At 46.0% G+C, this 21,023-nt stretch overlaps 1 protein-coding gene across 3 annotated transcripts in view; it reads right to left on the reverse strand.

The window, feature by feature from the left end:
• LMTK2 (lemur tyrosine kinase 2) overlaps positions 1-21,023 on the reverse strand; it is a 61,352-nt gene that overhangs the window by 29,701 nt on the left and 10,628 nt on the right. For 2 of the 3 annotated variants that reach the window (XM_054718170.1, XM_054718168.1), the window contains exons 2-6: positions 13,222-13,346; positions 10,651-10,795; positions 9,138-9,211; positions 5,621-5,739; positions 3,519-3,606 (exon numbers count right to left, since the gene is read on the reverse strand). In XM_054718170.1, the coding sequence (XP_054574145.1) occupies positions 3,519-3,606; positions 5,621-5,739; positions 9,138-9,211; positions 10,651-10,795; positions 13,222-13,346 (551 nt within the window). Of the gene's footprint in view, positions 1-3,518; positions 3,607-5,620; positions 5,740-9,137; positions 9,212-10,650; positions 10,796-13,221; positions 13,347-21,023 lie in introns of those variants that run through there. The other variant, XM_054718171.1, reaches the window with a different exon arrangement.

The following is a 21,023-nucleotide window of genomic DNA, read 5'->3' on the forward strand; positions in this document are numbered from 1 at the left end:
GAGCCGGCTACAGGGGCCCTAGCCTCAGCACACCCGGGGTGGAGTGAAGCAGGCGTCAGGAGGGCAGGACGGCCTGGACACAAGCAGTCAGGACAGCCGGCCGGCAAAGAGCCAGCGCCACGGGCCCAGGGCCGCAGCCCGGCCTGGGGAAGGGGGAGATGAAGGGCCAAGTGTAACCTACGCCCTTCCGTCACCTCAACTTGCAGTTTGGTCTCCCCAGTGGTGTCACTGCTTTTCACCCAACGGATGTTTCTCAGCAGATGCCAACCTGCTTCTCCTCGCCCGCCGCCTAGACTCTGCAGCCCGCGGGAGCATCTGCTGCTCCCCCCGCACCGCCGGGCCGGCTCATGCTGCTCCTGATAGCCTTTTGTGCCAAGGAAGTCAATCCACTCATCTTCCACACTCCGATCTAACGCACTTCCTTGGCCAAGCCTTCCCCAACGACTCTAGTTCGATTTCTTCTACACACACGACTCAAATCTTTACTCAATGATTATGATAAATGACTTTAACTAAAAATGAAAAAAACAAACACCCTACCATTTCCTGGGCACATACTCTAAGCCCAGCAATTGACGTTCATAATCTTAGTAATGGTGAGAGTAGTCTGTGAGGTAGGCAGTATTATCCCCACTTCACAGATGTCTAAACTAAGGCTTAAGGAGTTCAGGTAACTTTTCAAGGTGATACACAAGTGGCAGAATGAGCAGCTGAAGCAGGCCTGCCTGGCTCTACAGGCAGAAAAGGCAGGGATGTGGGGATGCGGGGATGTGTGTGTGTGTGTGTGTGTGTGTGTGTGTGTGTGTGTGAAAGACTCACCTCTGTGTCCCCAGGGCACTGCCCAGCTCTTCGTACTTAATAGGTGCTTGCTATGTTTTTGTTGAATGAGTGATCCTTACCCAAAAAACAATCTCCTTGCCTCCCTGCTCACGTGATGGCTCTGTGTATTTCCCATGGCAACAAGTCACAGACAACGCCCCGCAGTGAGGGCTCCTTCATCAACACCGACCCCCAGCATTACACATCAGCGGCTACGGTCCAGCTGCCAATCTCACTCAGAAGTGTTTTCATTTTCTTTCATAAAATTCTAAGATAAAGTGTTTTTGAAAAACAGGCTGGTAATTCTCTCTCACAAGGAACTAAATAAGTGCAAAAATATTCTCTCCTTTCTACTTAAGAGATGTTATCACGAGCATGATCAGGGCCGGGTGACGCCCGGAGGCTCCTCAATAGCGCCTGACCTATAAGGACATGTGGAGAGAGTGGCCCTTTCACGGTGCCCGCCGCTGCTTGCTCGCGGGCCGGCGGCTTTGCCTGGATGGCGCCCCTCGGCTCAGGCAGGCCCTCTCCGGCTCACTGGGCTGACCCCCCCGACCGTTCCTGACACGGAGCCTCTGCAAACCGAGCCTGGAGCCCGAGACCGCAGGCCCAGGGACCGCGGAGGCCCTGGTCCTTGCTGCAGGGAGCTTCTGAAGTTGACGAGGGCCGAGAGGTGATGAGCACAGAACTGCCCAAGCAGACAAGTGACCTCTCACTACTGGGCACACTGGCAGGGCCCTGGATTAAAGGCCTTTACTTTGACATGAGACTAGCCATTCCAAGTACTGACAGATTTCCCAAGGAAATCTGGGAATTTCTTGCCTCCTCCTAGTATAGGTAACACAGAGTATAGGACCTTAAATAATAGTAGGTAATTATCAATGTTTTAAGAATTGTGGTAAAATGCATGACATAAAATTATCTTAACCATTTCTAAGTGCAGAGTTCAGGGGCATTACATACATTTACACTGTTGTGCAACTGCCATCACCACTATCCAACCAACAGAACTTTTTTCATCTTCCCCAACTGAAACGCCGGACCCATTAAATACCAACTCCCCATCCCCCTCCTCCCAGCCCTTGGCAGCCAGCCTTGCTCTCTCTGTCTCTGAGTTTGACTACGTCAGATACCTCACATAGGTGGACTCACACAGTATTTGTCTTTTTGTGACTTGGCTTCTTTCACTTAGCACATGAGAATAATATCCCATTGTACGGATATAACCGATTTTGTTCATTATTCAACCATTGATGGACGCCTGGGTTGCTTCTACCTCTTGGCTATTGTGAATAACGCTGCTGTGAAATGGGTGCATGGAAATCTCTTTAAGATCCTGCTTTCAATTCTATGTTCCAGTGAAAATGCCGGATCACATGGTGATTCCATTTTAATTTTTTGAGAAGTAACGACTGTTTTAGAAATTTTACTAGAGGCCCAGTGCACGAAATCAGTGCACAGGTAGGGTCCCTAGTGGCTGCCAGCCAGGGGCGCCTCCCTTCTCCCAGTCACTTGCCGCCGCCACCGGCCCCGCCCCCTGGTCTAACTCCCGGTAGAGGGGACAATTTGCATATTACCTTTTTATTACATAGGATTGTTGATCAATGTATCACAGATGGTGGACTTAACTGAAATAGCCATTAGCTCTGCCCTGCCTATGACAGCTTGGGGAGGGGGAGGGGAAGATGGGAGCTCTTTCCAGATGCCCAGCCTTCAAGAGTAACATCCTCCCAATATGGCTGAGGAGAGTCACATAAAATATGTGTTTCAACCATAAAAATCCTAGAACAAAACACAAGCAGAAAAGCCTCAGACATTTCTTGTAGTATTTTTTCTAATATTGTATATCTCCTCAGGCAAGGAAAACAAAATAAAGAAATAGGACGATATCAAACTAAAAACTTTTTGCACAGCAAAGGAAATCATCAACAAAATGAAAAGCCAACCCACTGAGTGGGAGAACATATTTGCCAATGATATATCTGATAAGGGGTTAACATCCAACATTCATAAAGAACTTATATAACTCAACACCAAAAAAAACAAATAATACAATTAAAAAAAGGGCAAAGGACCTGAATAGACACTTCTCCAACAGACATGAAAAGATGCTCAACTTCACTAATCATCACAGAAATACAAATTAAAACCTGTCAGAATGGCTATTACCAATAAGCAACAAATGATTGTTGGCAAGGATATGGAGAAAAGGGAACCCTCGTGCACTGTTGGTAGGAATGCAGACTGGTGCAGCCACTGTGGAAAACAGTATGAAGTTTCCTCAAAAAATGAGACTTCAGGGAATGTGAAAAGTGGCTGCCTAAGAGACACCAAAGAAACCTAAGACAGCAACTCAAAGGAATATATGCATCCCCATTTCACTGCACCGTTATTTACAATAGCCAAGATTTGGTAGCAGCCCAAGTGCGTATCAATAGATGAGTGGCCATTAGAAAAAATATCCTTGGGCGAGGCTTAGAAAAGAGAGAGAGAGAAATATGATTAGATAAGCAATGCATAAGAATAGCTTAGCATAGAGATGAAGTATAAAATAACACTAATACTATTATCAAAGGTAATGAATGAATACTTCATTAAGTTCTTAATATGGAGGACAGAGTGAAAGCGGCCCCTCATCCAGGATTTCTCTCTCTCAAACCTTTTGCATGCTTGACCTTGAATTTCTACTAAAAACTTACCAGGTCACAGAACTCAAACACCAGAAGGTAGGGGATTGCTTCTACACACTGCCCAACACACTGAAGAACGTTCGGATGCTGAAGAACACTGGGGGGAAAGTCACAGTACTGTTCATCAGAGAGCACGCGAGTAAACTGTTCCAACAGCAATCCACATTTTAACACTCATCATGATTTCAATAGGATAACCTGAAAAGAGCTCATTAACAGACTGATTGTTATCTAATAATTAAATCATTCAAAGGTAATCGGGTGAACATTTTCAAAATCTCTAATTTTAGTAATTTTAATTTATAGATGATCATTTTGAAGTAGCACTTTCAAAAAGGCAAGGAAAATATATAAAGTTCTGCTTTATTTTCAATCCATATACTAAATAGCCCAGCTACGCCTAGGCTATCTACCTTATAACTACTTCCATAAATTTCCACAGCATATGCAAACTCTTTTTTGGAAAATATTTTGTCCAAAAGAAAGTTTATAAAAAAAATATGCCAAAATAGCTTTTTTAAAAGCTTTTCATTTTAAAGCAATTATGACTTAACAATAAGTTGCAAAGGTAGTATAAAGAGGTTCCACCTTTCCTTCCCCCGGTTCCCGCTGGTTACATCTGACAGCCACAGTGCAGTACCGAAACCAGGGCACTGACACAGCACCCACGTGTGCACATCTGTGTGCTGTTACCACATGCGTAATTCCCACAACCACCAAACCACCACCTCAACAGAAAAGCAGAAGTGCTCCCTCACCACACAGGCTTTCCCCAAGCTACCCTGCCTCCCCACATCCCCTCCTCCCTAAGCCCTGGCAACAGCTAATCTGTTTTCCATTTCTAGAATGTTCTCATTTTGAGAATATTACGTATATGAAATCATACAGTATGTGGCCTTTTAAGATGGACCTTTTTCATTTAACTTAATGCCCTCAAGATTATCCAAATTGTTGCCTGTATCAATAAGCATTTCAATCCACATACTAGATAGCCCAGCTACTCCTAGGCTATCTACCTTATATACTACTAGAGGCCCAGTGCACGAATTCATGCACAGGTGGGGTTCCTTGGCCTAGCGAGCGATGGGGGGAGGGTGGGCGCGCGGGGACGGCTGGCCAGGGCGGGGAGGGACCGAGGGAGGTTGGCCGGCCATGGGGAGGGGATGCAAAAGGTTGGCCAGCTGGCCCCACCCCTAATTGGGGTGGGAGGCAATTGGGAGCGGGGCCAGCCAGGGGGAGCGCCTGCGGGTGATTGGCCAGCCGGCCCTGCCCCCTGGTCTAACTCCCAGTAGAACTCTCGGTTGAGGGGACAATTTGCATATTAGCCTTTTATTATATAGGATTCCTTTTTATTGCTGAGTAGTCCCTGGTATGGAATATCAGTTTGTTTAACAACTCACCTACTGAGACACATTTTCATTTTGAGTCTTACGTTATGAGATTCTGGATCTGATTTAAATTGTGTATTTTGCAAACAGAAATTTCAAAGTTTAGTTTTTTGGGGCCTTAAAAAATATTTTGGTTTTACTCAAAAGCAAACTTACTTGGTAGATAAAATATTCTTAGGTCTAACAATGCTGTAATTTTAAGTGACATATTTAAAATATTGTTCCTTGAATGAAGTTTTACAATCTGTCCATACAGAGATAAAGAGAGAAATTTCCTGAATGAGTTCATTTTCGTTATCCATGACAGGTGCACAAAATGACGTGCAGTGGAATGAGCAGGACAAGCAGATGTGCCTGTGACATCAATGTCGGTTTTCTTTGAGGTCCCCTGTGTCTGGCTGACAAATCTCAATCTTTCCTTCTCCCTTAGGGTCACAAAATCAATTTGTTGCCAAGAACCTTGACAATCATGCTCTACTTCTTGCTTTTGGAATTACAATGCCATCCTTTCCTTACTAGGAACTCTCATGTTCTATAGCTCCCTTTAGATTTGTTTTTTTTTTTTAATTTAAGTATAGTTGGTATACAGTATTAGTTTCAGGTGTACAATATAGTGATTCAACATTTATATACTTTACAATGTAATTACAAAGTAGTTTTAAACATGTGATTTTCAAAAGACCACAGACTGTGTTTACAGAACATATATTAAGGATTACTTACTAGTATGGTTCTCCATTTTTCAAAAAAGTATCTTGTTCCTTTGGGCTTGCACTTGCTTTTAACTCCTTCACTATTACTCTTGCTACACTAGTGCCCGTGTAAATCTCTCCAAGGAGGACCTAAAACAAAGAACAGTTTTTCATTTCACTCCCAACAAAATGGTAAAGAAGTGTGTCTCATTTATTAGGAAATGGAATACAGGAAAACAAATTCAGCAACAAGCAGATGGCCTTCTATTATTTTAAATACTACTTCACAAAAAGCTTGGAAAAGTAAAATACAACCTTCAGTTTTAAGCCATTCATTAGATATTTACAATATTCATAAATTTATGTGTATCTCTTTTCTATTTACTTAAAAATGTATTATACTTTCATGGAAATTTCCAATGGTATTACTGAAGAGTAATCTATAAGTTCAGTTCAAACATAACAAGTATTTCTCAAAAACACTTCAAATGAGATTTTTTATTTTGTCTCCTTCACATAAAGTAAACTGACAAAGAGCCAATGTACAAACAAATTATCACTGCATTATAATGCTAAAAATCCATGGCATTCCAATTATTCCAGGCCCTTATCTTGTACTAAAACCTTAATCAAAATTCAGGGGGGCGGGGGGAAATATAGCACTGAAATTAATAGAACACAAAATGAGAATGAAAATAAGAAGTTAAACATGAAATATTAAATGTAATATAGGACAATGCTAAGGCATTCCAAAATATAATCCTATCTAATAAGAGAGTAATATGCAAATTAACCACCACTCTGTCACACTCACAAGCCACACCCACAGCCAATCAGGAACGAGTATGCAAATTAACCCAACCAAGATGTCTGCGGCCATGGAGCGAGCAGGAGGCTTGGGTTTCCCCGGCAATGGAGGAAGCCAAGCTTTCCGCACACCCTGGCTGGCCCAGGCCTCCACTCAAGGCTACAAAGTTTCAATTATAGAAGATAAATAAATCCCAACAAAAATGGCTGCAGCCACGGAGCAAGCAGGAGGCTTGGCTCTGCTCAAGGTTACAAAGTTTCAATTATAGAAGATAAATAAATCCCAGATACCAGGGCCTCCACTTGGGTTGCCAGGGGGCGTGGCCGGCCTGCAAACCACCATAGGCCCCTCACCCAGGCCGTCCCATGCCCCAAGGGAACCTCCACCCTGATCCAGGACACCCTTCAGGGCAAACCAGCCGGCCCCCACCCATGCACCAGGCCTCTATCCTATCTAATAAGTAATATGCAAATTGACCATCACTCCAACACACATGATAGCTGCTCCCATGTGGTCAAAGATGGCCACCACAAGATGGCCAGCAGGAGAGGGCAGTTGGGAGGGACCAGGTCTGCAAGGGAGGGCAGTTGTGGGCGATCAGGCTTGCAAGGGAGGGCAGTTAGGGGTGACCAGGTCGGCTGAGGAGGGAAGGTGGGGGTGACCGGGCCTGCAGGGAAGGGCAGTTGGGGGGCGGGACCCAGGCCTGCAGGGGAGAGCAGTTGGGGGGGACACCAGGCCTGCAGGGGAAGGCAGTTAGGGGTGACCAGGCCTGCAGGGGAGGGCAGTTAGGGGCAAACAGGCTGGTAGGGGAGCAGTTAGGCATCAATCAGGCTGGCAGGGGAGTGGTTAGGGGGTGATCAGGCTGGCAGGCAGAAGCGGTTAGGGGCAATCAGGAAGGCAGGCAGGCGAGCAGTTGGGAGCCAGCAGTCCTGGATTGTGAGAGGGATGTCCGACTGCCTGTTTAGGCCCGATCCTACCTGGGATCATCCCTTGAGCGGTCCCAGATTGGAGAGGGTGCAGGCTGGGCTGAGGGACTGAGGGACACCCCCCCTCCCCGTGCACAAATTTTGTGCACCGGGCCTCTAGTATCCTATATAATAAAAGCCCAGCGACTGAACGGGGAACAACCAGAACGACCAGTCGACCAGTCGCTATGATGTGCACTGACCACCAAGGGGCAGCTGCTCAACGCAGGAGCTGCCCCCTGGTGGTCAGTGGGCTGCCACAGTGGGAGCGCTGATCGGCTGACTGGGATGAGCAGCTGCTCCTGCTGCAACCCCCGGGCCGACTAGCAGGAACCCAGGCTGTGATCATCGCCCCAGGCTCCTCCTCCTCACTCCCTGCCGCCTCCTCCAAATGCACACAGGCTGTGCAATGCCGCCACCAGGCTTGCAAAGCTGACCCTGGAGGCTGGGAGGCGGGTTTGTGGCCGCCGCGGGACTGAGGCCTACTCTGCTGCCTCTCAGTGCTATTGTCCCTGGGCCCAGCCCCAAAGGGTCCCCTGGAGAGGGGAGTGCTCCAGCTCCATGGAAGATGCTGGACCAGGGAGCAGCCACTCAGAGGGTGGTTCTATAGCCACTCAGCTGACCGGGATGAGTGGCTCTCCCACAGTGGGCTGATCCCCGCAGGCCACGCCCCCATCAGTGCAAGAATCCTATGCACCAGGCCTCTAAAATAAAAATGATGATGAAGTAAACATTTTTATTTAATTCAAGAATGATCAAAACTAAAGGCTGCCTTTTAGAAGTTATTTTATCTTTTTATAAAATAGATTCATTTTAATGCCCTGGAAAGAAAGAGCATATACTTGAACAGAATTTAATGTCTTTATTAGGAATATAAGGGCAGAAATATGAACAGAACAAGAAATTCTGATAATTAACAAAGTTACTTTTTTTTGTTTGTTTCAAAGAGCCAACTTGTGCCAATATACTATAAGACTAAAAACCATAAGATATCAATTTCAAAAAGAATAATAGTATGCTATTGCAATAACCTGGCTCGTTGTTTCTCTCCCGCCCCCACTGTTACCATTCTTGATGTTCAATAGATGCAGGGACAAATTCTTCAAAACCACAACCTCTCAGTTCTTTGATCTCACTTCCAATAATCATTTTCCTACTATCCCATCTCAGCAAACACTCCCATGAGTCTATACCTAGCTAATTAATAAATATAGTATGTCCTAAACCTTGAATTTTAACTTCTTCTCTGCCAGTCCTTTGATTTCCAGTCACTTACTTCAACAGTCCAATCCAACAAGTGTACAACTTGTCCTCTGAGTCCAGTCATGACACCACTTGTCTACCATCTTGGCTGGTTCCAAACATCTCCTACTCCATTTCTCTAATTGCTTTCAGAGTAAATCTCCTCTACAGACTTGTCTAAAGGCTGTCTCCACTTTCTCCCTTGAACTTCCTCAGGAGTGCAGAAGGCAACTGATCAATGATTCTCTCTCATTATTGAAGTTTCTATCTCTCTCCCCCTCCCCCTCCCCCTTCCTCTCTGAAATCAATAAAAATGTATTTTTAAAAAATAAAAGGACCTTTTTGGAAGAACGTACCACACAGAAATGTTGAAGCTCACATTCCCATGTAGTTTCACAGGGTAATGGGAAAACTCAATCAGGACTGTAACGGCTGCAGAGAATGTGGAATGTCACGCAATACAATTCTTAATTAGCCTTAAATTCTAAACAGTATAAGTAGGAGGAAAAAAATAGAAGTAAACAACACTTTACCTTTCCAAACCAGCCATTTCCAATTTCCTGTATATAGTTTAGACTGTGGCGGGCAACTTGAGACTTCAAACCTTCTGTAGGAAAAAGTAAAAAACATTAAAAACTAAAAATAGGGCCCTAACCAGTTTGGCTCAGTGTTGGCCTGCAGACTGAAAGGTCCCGGGTTCGATTCCGGTCAAAGGCATGTACCTTGGATGCAGGCACATCCCCAGTAGGAGGTGTGCAGGAGGCAGCTGATCAATGTTTCTCTCTCATCAATGTTTCTAACTCTCTATCCCTCTCCCTTCCTCTCTGTAAAAAATCAATGAAATATATATATTTTTAAAAAACTAAAAATAGGTATTTAACTGAAATAAATTAAATATTAAATATACAACTTATAGCCTAGCTGGTGTAGCTCAGTGGTTGAGCGTCAACCCATGAACCAAGAGGTCAGTGGTTCAATTCCCAGTCAAGGGCACATGCCTGGGTTACAGGGTCGATCCCCAGTGGGGGGCATGCAGGAGGCAGCTGATCAGTGATTCTCTCTCATCATTGGCATTTCTATCTCTCTCTCCCCTCCCTTCCTCTCTCTCTAATATCAATAAAAACATATTTAAAAAATACAACCTATAAAGTTCAAACACCAACATAAATTTAATGCTTGTGCTAAAGACAGAAACAAATACGTAAAACATCTCTTTCAAACTAACAATGCCAAAACGTTTTAAAACTGACAATATTTTGTAATTGAGTATCCCACCCTGACTCTTCAATACCTTGTACTGTTTTTTTCTGACCCAACTACACTACCGTAACCTCTAGTCACCATTCCGCTGGCCTTTAGTCAGTCCTGTTTCATGATGGAGCAGGGAACCCCAGAGACTGTCCTTCCGTATCTTAGGGTGCAAAATCCATCTGATTAACAAATCCAAATACACCCCTCCTCCCAAACACAGGGCACCCCAGAAGACGGCAGAGTCCATTCAGCACGACAAGCGGGCAGAGAACTAGGAGAGAAGCGTGCCTACTGAAAAAGAGGCAGGAGCCCTGGATCAGTGGATAGAACCCCGGCCCTTGGACTCACGGGTCCTAGGTTCGATTCTGGTCAAGGACACTTACCTCGCTTGCAGGCTTGATCTGTGTGTGGGAGGCAAACAATAGATGTGTCTCTCTCACATCGATGTCTCTCTCTCTCTCTGTCTCTCCCCCTCCCTTCCACTCTCAAAAATCAATGAGAAAATATCCTCGGGTGAGGATTAACAAAAAAAAGGGAGAAAGAGAAAGGCAGAAGCTCTGTCTGAGAATTCCATCCTAAGAAAGTGAGGAGGCTAGTTTACTCTTCAAACAGATCCAGGTCCACAGGAAAGGACTCGGCTTTTGCGGGAATGCAATGGCCTGACCATCCAGCCTCAGAGGGAGCAGAAGGAAGAGAAATACGCCCACGAAGGAGACCGTCGGTGCAATTACTTTACGCTTCGCAGCAGGTTCCCAGCTCACCTCAGAAATAACTCGGGAAACACGAAGGCCTTACCTACAGAAGGCTGGAACTGGGATGGAGCTGGCAGTGACACATCTGGTACTGAAAGTGTGAACACTTCCGCTGGGGACTGAACGGAGGGAGTATCTTCTGCTGGTGGTGTGAAATCTATCTCATCATCAAAATTATCTTCAAATTCCTAATATAAAAGAAGACAATGTTATAGTGAATATAGGTCAATTTGAGGGCAAATCCTTAAAACCACTGGCTAACATTTAAGATATGAACATTTATTCACTCATTTGGAACATGTGGCCAAATTTTTTTTCCCAATTCACACTTATTTCAAGTAAAAAGCATATAATTTGTGTTCTCCAACTCCAAATAGCAGAATCAATAGGACTTGAAAATAAATTATATTTTATGTAACTCTTTAGACTGATAGCTTGAAGTTAAATGTAAAATCCTTTATAATAAAAGGCTAATATGCAAATTGACTGAACGGCAAAATGACTGGTCACTATGACGTGCACTGACCACCAAAAGGCAGATGCTCAACACAGGAGCTGCCCCTGGTGGTCAGTGCGTTCCCACAGGAGGAGCGCCGCTCAGTCAGAAGCTGGGCTCATGGCTGGTGAGCACAGCGGCGGTGGCGGGAGCCTCTCCCGCCTCCATGGCAGCGCTAAGGATGTCTGACTGCCAGCTTAGGCCCGCTCCCAGCGGACAGCAGACCTAAGCCGTCAGTCAGACATCCCCCAAGGGGTCCCGGACTGCAAGAGGGCGCAGGCCAGGCTGAAGAACCTCACCGAGTGCACGAATTTCGTGTATCGGGCCTCTAGTTTTCTATAATGACCATGGAACTTAAAATGGAAATACTCTTCTAAGTTCAAAATTTTACTTCTAAGTTGTTATAGTCTAAGCTATTCTTTTTTCTTATTATTCACTTTCACAGATCTCTTTGCATACTGAATCAAAACAATTTTAAAATTGTATATGCACTTCTGGTTACAATGTAATTTCAATCAAAACAAGGAAGTTAAAAGACTCAGGAAAGATATTTTTAGGCAAGTCCTATTTATCTGAAAAAAGTAGAATAAAAAATTAATCGAGGGAGAAAATAATCTGAGATCTGAACACCAAGATTACAGTATAAAACTGCAGCACACTAGTTCAGTTGACATTCTAAGAACATCTGGTTTTCTAGAGATGGCAACTTAAAAACCGAGGCTGCCCCAGTTGAGCTGCAGAAACCTTTGAAGTGACTTTGTTCCGCAGAAAGCTATCTTACCTGTTCCCATCAGCGAGCTGGGTCTGCCTCGGTATCCATGTTAACACAGATACAGCTGATTATCAAGGTCATTCATTCCCTCAGGTAATGAAAGAGTATTACACCACCAGGACTAACAGAGTTCTTTCCATTCCTCACAGAACAACCTTCTTTTCATTTTCTACCACCTCCCATAGCCCTCCATATAAGGAAGAAACTAAAAGCTGAAAGGGAAGATCTCTCTGATGTAGCATTTATGTTCTCACGTGCATGTGAGGGGGCATTCTTCCATGTATGTCATATATGTTGCCATATGCATTAGGGCATCATTGCTAATGGGAAGTGGGAAGCGGGAAGCAGAGTAAGTGAGGTACACCTTCAAACAGAAGAGCTGTGCCAGCTTTCCTCCCGGCCATTCCTAAAGGTTCTCCCACTGAAAAGAACTTGATCCATCACGTCCACCTTAGAAATAATGCCACTCCAGACTCTGCCACGGCATGGTACACCATTAGGCAGCAGATGGTTCTATGGTTCAGAGAGGGTGGCCGGCTGATGTGGCTCAGAGGCTGAGCGTCAACCTAAGAACCAAGAGATCATGGTTCGATTCCAGGTCAGGGTACACGCCCGGGTTGCGGGCCGATCCCCAGTAGGGGGCCTGAAGGAGGCAGCCAATCAATGATGTTCCTCTCTCTCGTCGAGGTTTCTCTCTCTCCTTCTCCCTTCCCCTCTCTCTAAAAATCAATAGAAACAACATTCTACCCATCTGCGGCTACACAAGCCAGTATTTACAATTGGCAGCATTCTTCTTTCTCCCCCCTTAGGGAGTTGTAGGGTTCAAGGTAAACTGAAAGATGCTCTCCTCATACACAAAACACACTAGGGGATCCCTTGGCCTCAACAATCACAGACTCACCAGCATAGAAAAGTTTGGGGAAAATCAAAACCAGCCGGCTCTTCCTTGTAGGCCTTATAGCAAGTGAATACAATCATCACACTTTATTCCTCCCTTTCAAAACTTAAAATTGTCAATAATGCTCTAAGGCAGGGCGAGCAAACTACAGCTAGCGAGCCAAATCCAAACTACCCATTTTTATAAAGTTTTATTGGTACACAGCCACAACCATCTGTTTCTGTGCTGTCTATGGCTGATGTAGCACTTCGCTGGCAGAGCTGAGAGGTGACTGTGACAAGACCCTGCGTGGCCTATGGTATTTACTATTTACAATGGCCGAATTTATTTACTATTGGTTCTTACAGAAGTCTGCCCATCCCTGTTCCCAAGGGAGTGTGATACTTAGCCATTCTATTGATAAATGTATCGGAGGATGATTTTGAATGTTCCCACCATCTGTGCTCACCTTAAAGTCAATTTCTGGGTCTTTACAGCAGGATACACAATTTGCAATTAACACGATTAATATAATGAAACTGCACACAGATAGGATCACAAAAGATGAGGAAACTTCGGCAGCAGGTGACTCCCCTAGAAAGAGAAGTAATATTAACATCGTGGACATTCCAAAATCAACTTTAATAAACAAATCAATATATTTTCCACCAAATATAAATGAGGCTAAGGGTTAATAAAATAATGCTTAAATGTTCAAGATAAAGATGATAACCAATCCAAGATAAGAAGTTAGGGTTTTGCCCTAACCAGTTTGGCTCAGTGGATAAAGCGTCAGCCTGCGGACTGAAAGGGTCCCAGGTTCGATTCTGGTCAAGGGCATGTACCTTGGTTGCAGGCACATCCCCAGTAGGAGGTGTGCAGGAGGCAGCTGGTCGATGTTTCTCTCTCATCGATGTTTCTAACTCTCTATCCCTTTCCCTTCCTCTCTGTAAAAAAATCAATAAAATATATTAAAGAAAAAGAAGCTAGGGTTTTAAAAAATCTTGTGAAATAATCTCAGATTTACAGAAAAGTTCCAGAGACAATCCAGAGTCCCCATGCCGCTTCCCCTAACATTAACATCCTACGTCTCCACGGTACACGCATCAAAGCTAAGACAGTAACATTGGTACACCACCAGTAACTGAACTTCAGACTTTATTTGGATTTTACCAGTCTTCCTATTAATATCCTTTTACTTTTCCAGATTCAATCCAGGCTACCAACACTGCATTCAATCATCATGTCCCCTTAGTCTTCTCCAATCCCTGATGTTTCTCAGTCTTTGTTTCATAACTTTGACACATTGGGAGAGTACTGGTCAGTTACTGTGAAGAATGTTCCTCAATTTGGGCTGCCTCAGGACTGGACCGAGGTTATAGATAGGCCCGAAGGATCTAGACTAGCACAGGGTGAATGGCCCTTCTCAGCACATCATAGCAAGGCACAAGATGTTGGCACAACTTGTTCCTGGGCATGTGAACTTGATCACCTGACCCAGGTGGTTTCTGCCGGGTTTTGCCACTGGGAAGTTACCCCTTTCTGCTTTACTACTCGATTCCTTAAAGTAGGTCCGAAGTCAGGTGCACCTCACAGGGGAGTAAGCTGTACTTCCTGGAGGAAGGAACATCACAGAATCATGGACATACGTTACAACTTCCACAGTAATTAGTATTTGAGGTTAGGCCAATATCCTGTCTCCTTAAAGTTCTGCACACTAATTTTCTTATCTGTCACTGCGCCTTGCCTGCAGCCATTAACACCGTGATGTTCTAATGGTGGTTTTCTATTTCCCTCGCCCCTTCTACATTTATTATTTGTAATTCTTCCTCCGCCCTCACTTCCACAGCTATGACCTCACAGGTATTTCTTTTAGATGCTGGGTTATAATCCAGGATGATCAGTATTTTGTTGCTCAGTGTTTTAGCTTTGGCCAGGGAGCTCTTTCCCGTTGCCCACGGGGCCTTTGGACGTGCCCAGCCCGCGCTGTTTCCCCGCGTCTCCTTCACGTGTGGCACCTCAGCGAGCTCCGGCTCCTCTTTACCTCACCCACCCGCTGCAGAAGCAGCCACTTCCCCGAGGAGCCTCGTCCCCGGGAGCAGAGCCTGCCCGTGCCCCTTCCGCACGGCACTGGTAGGGGCAGGGGCAGATAGAGTGGTTTTTACATCTTTACAGAACTGTTTTCAAAATCAAACAAAACGAGGTGCAACAGACCCTGCACGGGAGCCACAAGGCCTAAATATTGGACTACTGACCCTTTATGGGAACTGTGCAAGCCCCGTCTAGAGCACAGAGCTTTTCACATCTCACCTGCAACACAAAGTTACTGGAAAACTTCTCATCCAACTAGGGCTATTTTGAGCCTTTTCTTTAGTGGAGCAAACTGCTGAGTCTCACCTACCGGTGTTTTCTAAGAAATAAACATTTCCCCCCCGTTTTATTGAGCTCATGACTGACATATCACATGGTGTCAGTTGAAGGCGTACGACGTGATGATTTGATGTACATATGTATTGCGAAATGATTACAATAAGGTCAGACATAAATTTTTCCTTAATATCCTCATCTGCAGCTAATTCTGTGTTCAAATACACCAAGGGGTAGGCATGGAGACAAGTTAATGAATGATGCCACCGTTTTCCTGCAGCAAAACTATGTAATACCTGAAGGAAAGAAAAACGAATCCCAACGCCTACGTGAGCAAGACACACTGCTGAGCATGAACGACCTCGGTGAAGCGCAGGGAGGTCTAAAGCCAGCCGCCAACAGGACCAAGTCTCTTCTCAACACCAAGGTCTGTCTGTGGAAGCCACGCCGAAACCACACTGCTACAAGCGGGGCTCGCCTCTGCGTTTACAACTAACAGAGGAAACGGGGGCTGTTAAGAATCTGCAGGCCTAAACCAACAATATCGACGACAGGAAAACCTGGGCATTCACTGACCCCCCGTGCTGGCTTGCTGACTCTCTCAAAAGCCCATCGGGAGGAAGTCAACTTCCAGAGAGAGAGAGCGAATTCCTTAACCTCAGACTCTGCACAACTCTCAACGGAGGGAGGCGCGGGAGCCAACTTTCTAAGAACGAAGACGGCCCACAAAGGTCACTTCCTCCTCCTCCAGCTACCTGCGCTCTCACTCAGCTCGGCTTGCGTGTCCCACTGTTTTCCTCCCTGGCTCATCCAATAAAGAGCAAATATGACTCCTGAGGCTCCTTACAGCAAAGCACTGTCATTGCCGCTGTATTTTATTTTTAAATGCAGTTTGCCCACTGCATTTTAACATCCTGAATTTTCAGGTGTATCTTTTTTTTTATATATATATTTTATTGATTTTTTTACAGAGAAGAAAGGAGAGGGATAGAGAGCCAGAAACATCGATGAGAGAGAAACATCGATCAGCCACCTCCTGCACACCCCCCACTAGGGGATGTGCCTGCAACCAAGGTACATGCCCTTGGCCGGAATCGAACCCGGGACCCCTCAGTCGGCAGGCCGACGCTCTATCCACTGAGCCAAACCGGTTAGGGCTTCAGGTGTATCTTATACTCGAAAAGTTGGTTTTCATTGGCAGAGTTTCCTCTTTTTTAAAGGCACAGAAGGGTGTGTCGTAATCAATTGTATCTGAGATGTGACAAACTACAGCATGATTTCACTGGATCGTTACCGCAGCGCTGAGGGAATCCGACCAGCTCCACATCACAGGTGACACACTGACGTGCAAGGACACAGTGGGAGTGTGGCGCTGAGTACAAACCCCATGCTCCCCAGGACCCCACATGGTTTGCCTCGTCGAGGTTAACTTTTAACTCGTAAAAACAGCCTAACCTAAGTACTCTGAACAGGAGTCTGCCACTGTTAATTAAGACAGTACACACTTCTGGGGCTCTCCTCCAAGCTCCACATAACAAATATTAAATCATTTTTTCCTCTCTTTTCAGCCATGTTTTTTCCTCAGCACACACTGTCTATTTATTGTAAAGTTTGATCAGAACTGCCTGAAGGCAGCTCAATTATCTGATTCAGAACCGTCTTCTGTGAGTCATGAGGTCGGCATGAGAAGTCGTCCCGTGTTAAACTAACCAGCTGTGTCGAGTCTGGCCCTCCCCTCACTTACTGGCTCCATCCACCTACAGGCGGATCTGGTGAGGACCCCACGGGGCATCTGCTCCCCGCACTCCGATTTCCTCCGTGTCTACCAGTCCCACCGAAAGGACTCTACAAACTACAGCTTGAAAAGAAACCTACTAGTAGCCTCAAGTAGAAATGTTTAGTTTTATCACTTTTAAAACTATCTTATATCCTGTGCTTTTCTCCTGGTTAGTCCAAGGCGCTGTTCTTTAAAAAAAACTCTGTATCCCAGTTAAAGGAAAACTCCCGTAAGCTAAAGAACTGGACCCAACCTAGCACAGGCTGCAAGGTGAGATGGGCCTGCAGAGCCACAGGAAGTCAATCCCAGCCTGAGGAACTACAGCCGAAGTCCCCACTCCCCTGCGGTCCAAGTGCAAACCAGCCCCTGGGAGGTTCCTGATTACAACTGTTAGGAAACCATGAAGCAAGACGGGTTTCCTTTAACATTCTCGGTCCACGCCATTCAGAACGCATAAGTCAAACCAACCGTCTAGAAAAGAAAAACATCAATGACAACAGGAGTGTCTCCAGACACTGAGGCAGCTTTACCCACTGCAAACTGGGAATGCGGGTAACTGGAGGGCTGGGGTGCTCAGCATGCCTCCCTCAGACACCAATGAAAACATCCTTGGCATCTCTCAAACACATTCTGTGAGCGGTATTTCACAAACCATTTTAATAGTTATCTAGCACTTGATTTAATAAGCAGAAAACTTGAGAAACTCTAAGAGGTAGGTACCTATTATCTGTTTTATAGACAGGTAATCAGGAGCATGCAATTTCTCAGTAGTGACTCAGAGTAAGTCAGGAGTACTACCTGGTTATTAATTCAACCATTATAAATCCCTGCCTAGAGCTTCCATCAGAATTTGAACATACATGTAATTAACTAAAGAGTTACCTGTGAAACAATTTTGGGATTAAATAAAAAATGTAAACATCCACAGATAAAAAGAAATGATAATCAATGCTTGATCCATTAGAGATTGCAAAATGCTGATACTCTAATTTTGTCATTCCTTCTTCAGTTACAAGCTGATACACTTTCATAAAGAGAAATTTCCTCATATTTGCCGTTGGGTTACCCAGTGGTTCAGGTCAGAAAGGGGGGGCTGAAAGCACAAACCCTCTCATCACGGGCTTGGCTCCTCTGGCTACCAGCCCATCATGAAGCTAATTGGGGCCCACCTCGAGTCACGTCATGAGCATAAATTCATGTATGACTGACAGGGGCTTGTTAATAACAAGAGATGCTCCCATCACCCCTATCACCAGGAAATCCCATGTTTTGGGAGCTCTGGTCCTGGAAAGGGGGACAAAGACCAAGTATGTGTTCCCTGTTACGTCACAGGTATTTACGTTCTTTCTACCAGGAAACTCCCACACCCTTCCACTAACTCATCTTCACCATCAGATCAACTTGGAAGCTGGTCCCACAGGTCCCAGGCCCTCCCTTTGGACCCCACTGCACCTGTATTTCCCCATCGTAGCATTTATCACCCTAGCATTCCAAATGTCCATGTCCTCCCCACTAGACTGAAGCTAAGCAGGGTTGGGGGCCAGGCCTGTATACTCCACCAGCGACTCTCAGGGCCCAGCACAGAGCCTGGCATTCAGTCAGAAGTGGGGGGAGGGGAGAGAGAGAGAAAGTGAGGGAGACCCCAACTAAGGAGCACCAGCAAAGGAGGGAAGGAAAGCAAGGAGGGGGAGGGGGAGAAAGAAACGCATGACTAATCTCCTGGGTAACAGGATGGACTTAGGCTCTCAGGGTCAAACCCTGCAACAGCAGCAGTCCTTATAATGTGAGGCTCTTATTTGGCAAAGATTTTCCTCCCACTCCTCACCATCCCCTAATGCACCCTGTACCGGGAGTCCTGTCCCTCCCACCATTCATAGTTAACCACTATCCCCAGGTCTCAGAGAACTTCCAAAAACATTCTTAATGTACCCATTTTGCAATTCATATTAAGCAGTGTAACTATTAAGTTGTTTTCTTTAAACAATAAGTTTCCTTAAATGGATTTCCCCCAACTTATGTTCTCCTCTGATAACGATATTCATTCACACACACCATGTTCTCCAGGCCGGCTCATTTCACCGGAAGCTGCAGGAGACTCACTGGTGCTGGCAAAGCCAAAGTCCAAAGGTGCCCGCTCCTCCGTGGCGGCCCGGGGTGTTGGGCTGTGGAGACGGGGCTACCCGCCCCTGGGCTGCCACTCCTCTCTTTATTTTAGTCAAAAAGGAATCTTCATAGATGCTTTCTAAGATGTGACTCTAACGTTGTTGTTTCACTCAGCCTATTCCACTAAAATTTGTTATCAAAGGTTCATTTCATTCCAAGTGTAAAGACACTAACTTGGATGGAAGCGACCAGAGAGGAGAGCTCCCCTGAGGAGGCAGAGCTGGGCCAAAGGGGTCAGGTTCAGGAGACCTCCGTCGGCCGCCGGTGCCCCGCGCTGGGAAACGATGGCAGGGCGGTGTCCTAGGGCCGGGGCTCTCCATCCCGCTGATGGCCCGGCTGAGCTGTGCAGCGGTGCGCCCTGCTCAGCTGGGGCAGCTCTGAATCAGGGCTTCCTGCCGGCCCGGAAGCCCGGTCAGAACAGGCAGGAGCTGGCCCCGGAGCAGGGCCTCAGGGCCCGTCTCCCAGGTCCTCTCCCCACACCGCCACTTCCGTGGCCATTACTGGCTGGGGAAAGGACATTCTGTCTCCACGCAACTTCCCATGGAAATCCGTACAAACGCGCAGGCAAGTCAATGGAAAATGGGAGTCACAACACAAACTTCAGCCAGTGCAACCTCCGCACTACAGGGCCAAAGGCCAGGCGATGACCGAAATGCAGGCACCTTACTTCCAGGGAGGGCAGACCCTGAAAATCCTAGAAAAACACGCCTGCCTTTCTTTTTCTTTTTCATTTCCTACCTCACCTTGCTACAGCCTCTAGTTTCAGAAGCTTTGTAGCTTCCTAGGGCCCAAATTCAATTCTTGTTAATATAACTGCAACAGTCACAGGCAATGTGTCTTTTAAAAGTTCTCTCTTCAGAGAGGAAGCTGACGGCGGTGTGGATGCAGCTGGACTGGCCGGAGGCATGGCTGGCACTGGGAGATGGGTAAAGAGAATTCATTTCACTCTTCTGTCTACTTCTGTGTATGTTCAAAGGCCTCCGTAACAAAGCTTTCTTTTTTAAGTTCTATCTCCAAAACTCAGCCAGAAACTGCTGACCACACCGGCCCTGACAAGGCTCCGCAGCACACAGGTGAGGTTTACTAGGGTGTCCTGATGATGCTTCACGGATGTGCCTTTACATTCATTATACAGGAAAACAGACCACGGAGAGTTTAGCCCATAGATCTAGGTGCTTCCGCACTGAGGTGTCCAGCCCAAGACAGAAGACCTTCCGGTAATAAGGAGCCACGGGGACGGGGGGGGGGGGGGGGGGTCTCTTATTGAAGTGGCTGCTTCATCGCCCTGATGTGAAGCCCGCCAGTCAACAAGTCCCACCCAAAGCATCCTTCGTCAAATGTTTCCTAAGCATCTTCTCTAAAGCAGGCACTGCCACGGGCTCTGCGAACCTGAGTGGAAAACAGCTCACCTGCTTGTGCAGGGAAACGGACAGTAAGGAATGGTGGTACCCGGATGGAGATAAGCCACGTGGAAAATAAAGTGGCAGATGGGGGGGGGGGTGTTATTTTATATGGAGTGATCAGAAACACATTTCTGAGATGACAGAAATTCATGCAAGAAATGCTGGTGGTTTGGCCCAGGTGGTTCTAAAAATACATAGTTAAGCCCGGTGAGTGTGGCTCAGCGGTTGAGTGCCAACCCAGGAACCAAGAGGTTACCAGTTGGATTCCCGGTCAGGGCACATGTCCAGGTTGTGGGCTCCATCCTCAGTAGGGGGCTTGCAGGAGGCAGCCGATCGATGATGTTTCTCTCTCATTGATGTTTCTCTCCCCCTCTCCCTTCCTCTCTATCTAAAAATCAATTTATAAAAACAAATTAAAATGCCCACTAACCTTTAGAAAACCAATGTAGTTAATACTTGAACGGTGCTTCTATGTGCCACACACTATTCTAAACTCACCCAATCCCACAACAGCCTTTGAGTAGGCTCTATTATTAGCCCCACTTAAAAATGGAGAAACTG

Source organism: Eptesicus fuscus, chromosome 6, assembly GCF_027574615.1.
Source record: "Eptesicus fuscus isolate TK198812 chromosome 6, DD_ASM_mEF_20220401, whole genome shotgun sequence".
Classification (NCBI taxonomy): Eukaryota; Metazoa; Chordata; class Mammalia; order Chiroptera; family Vespertilionidae; genus Eptesicus; species Eptesicus fuscus.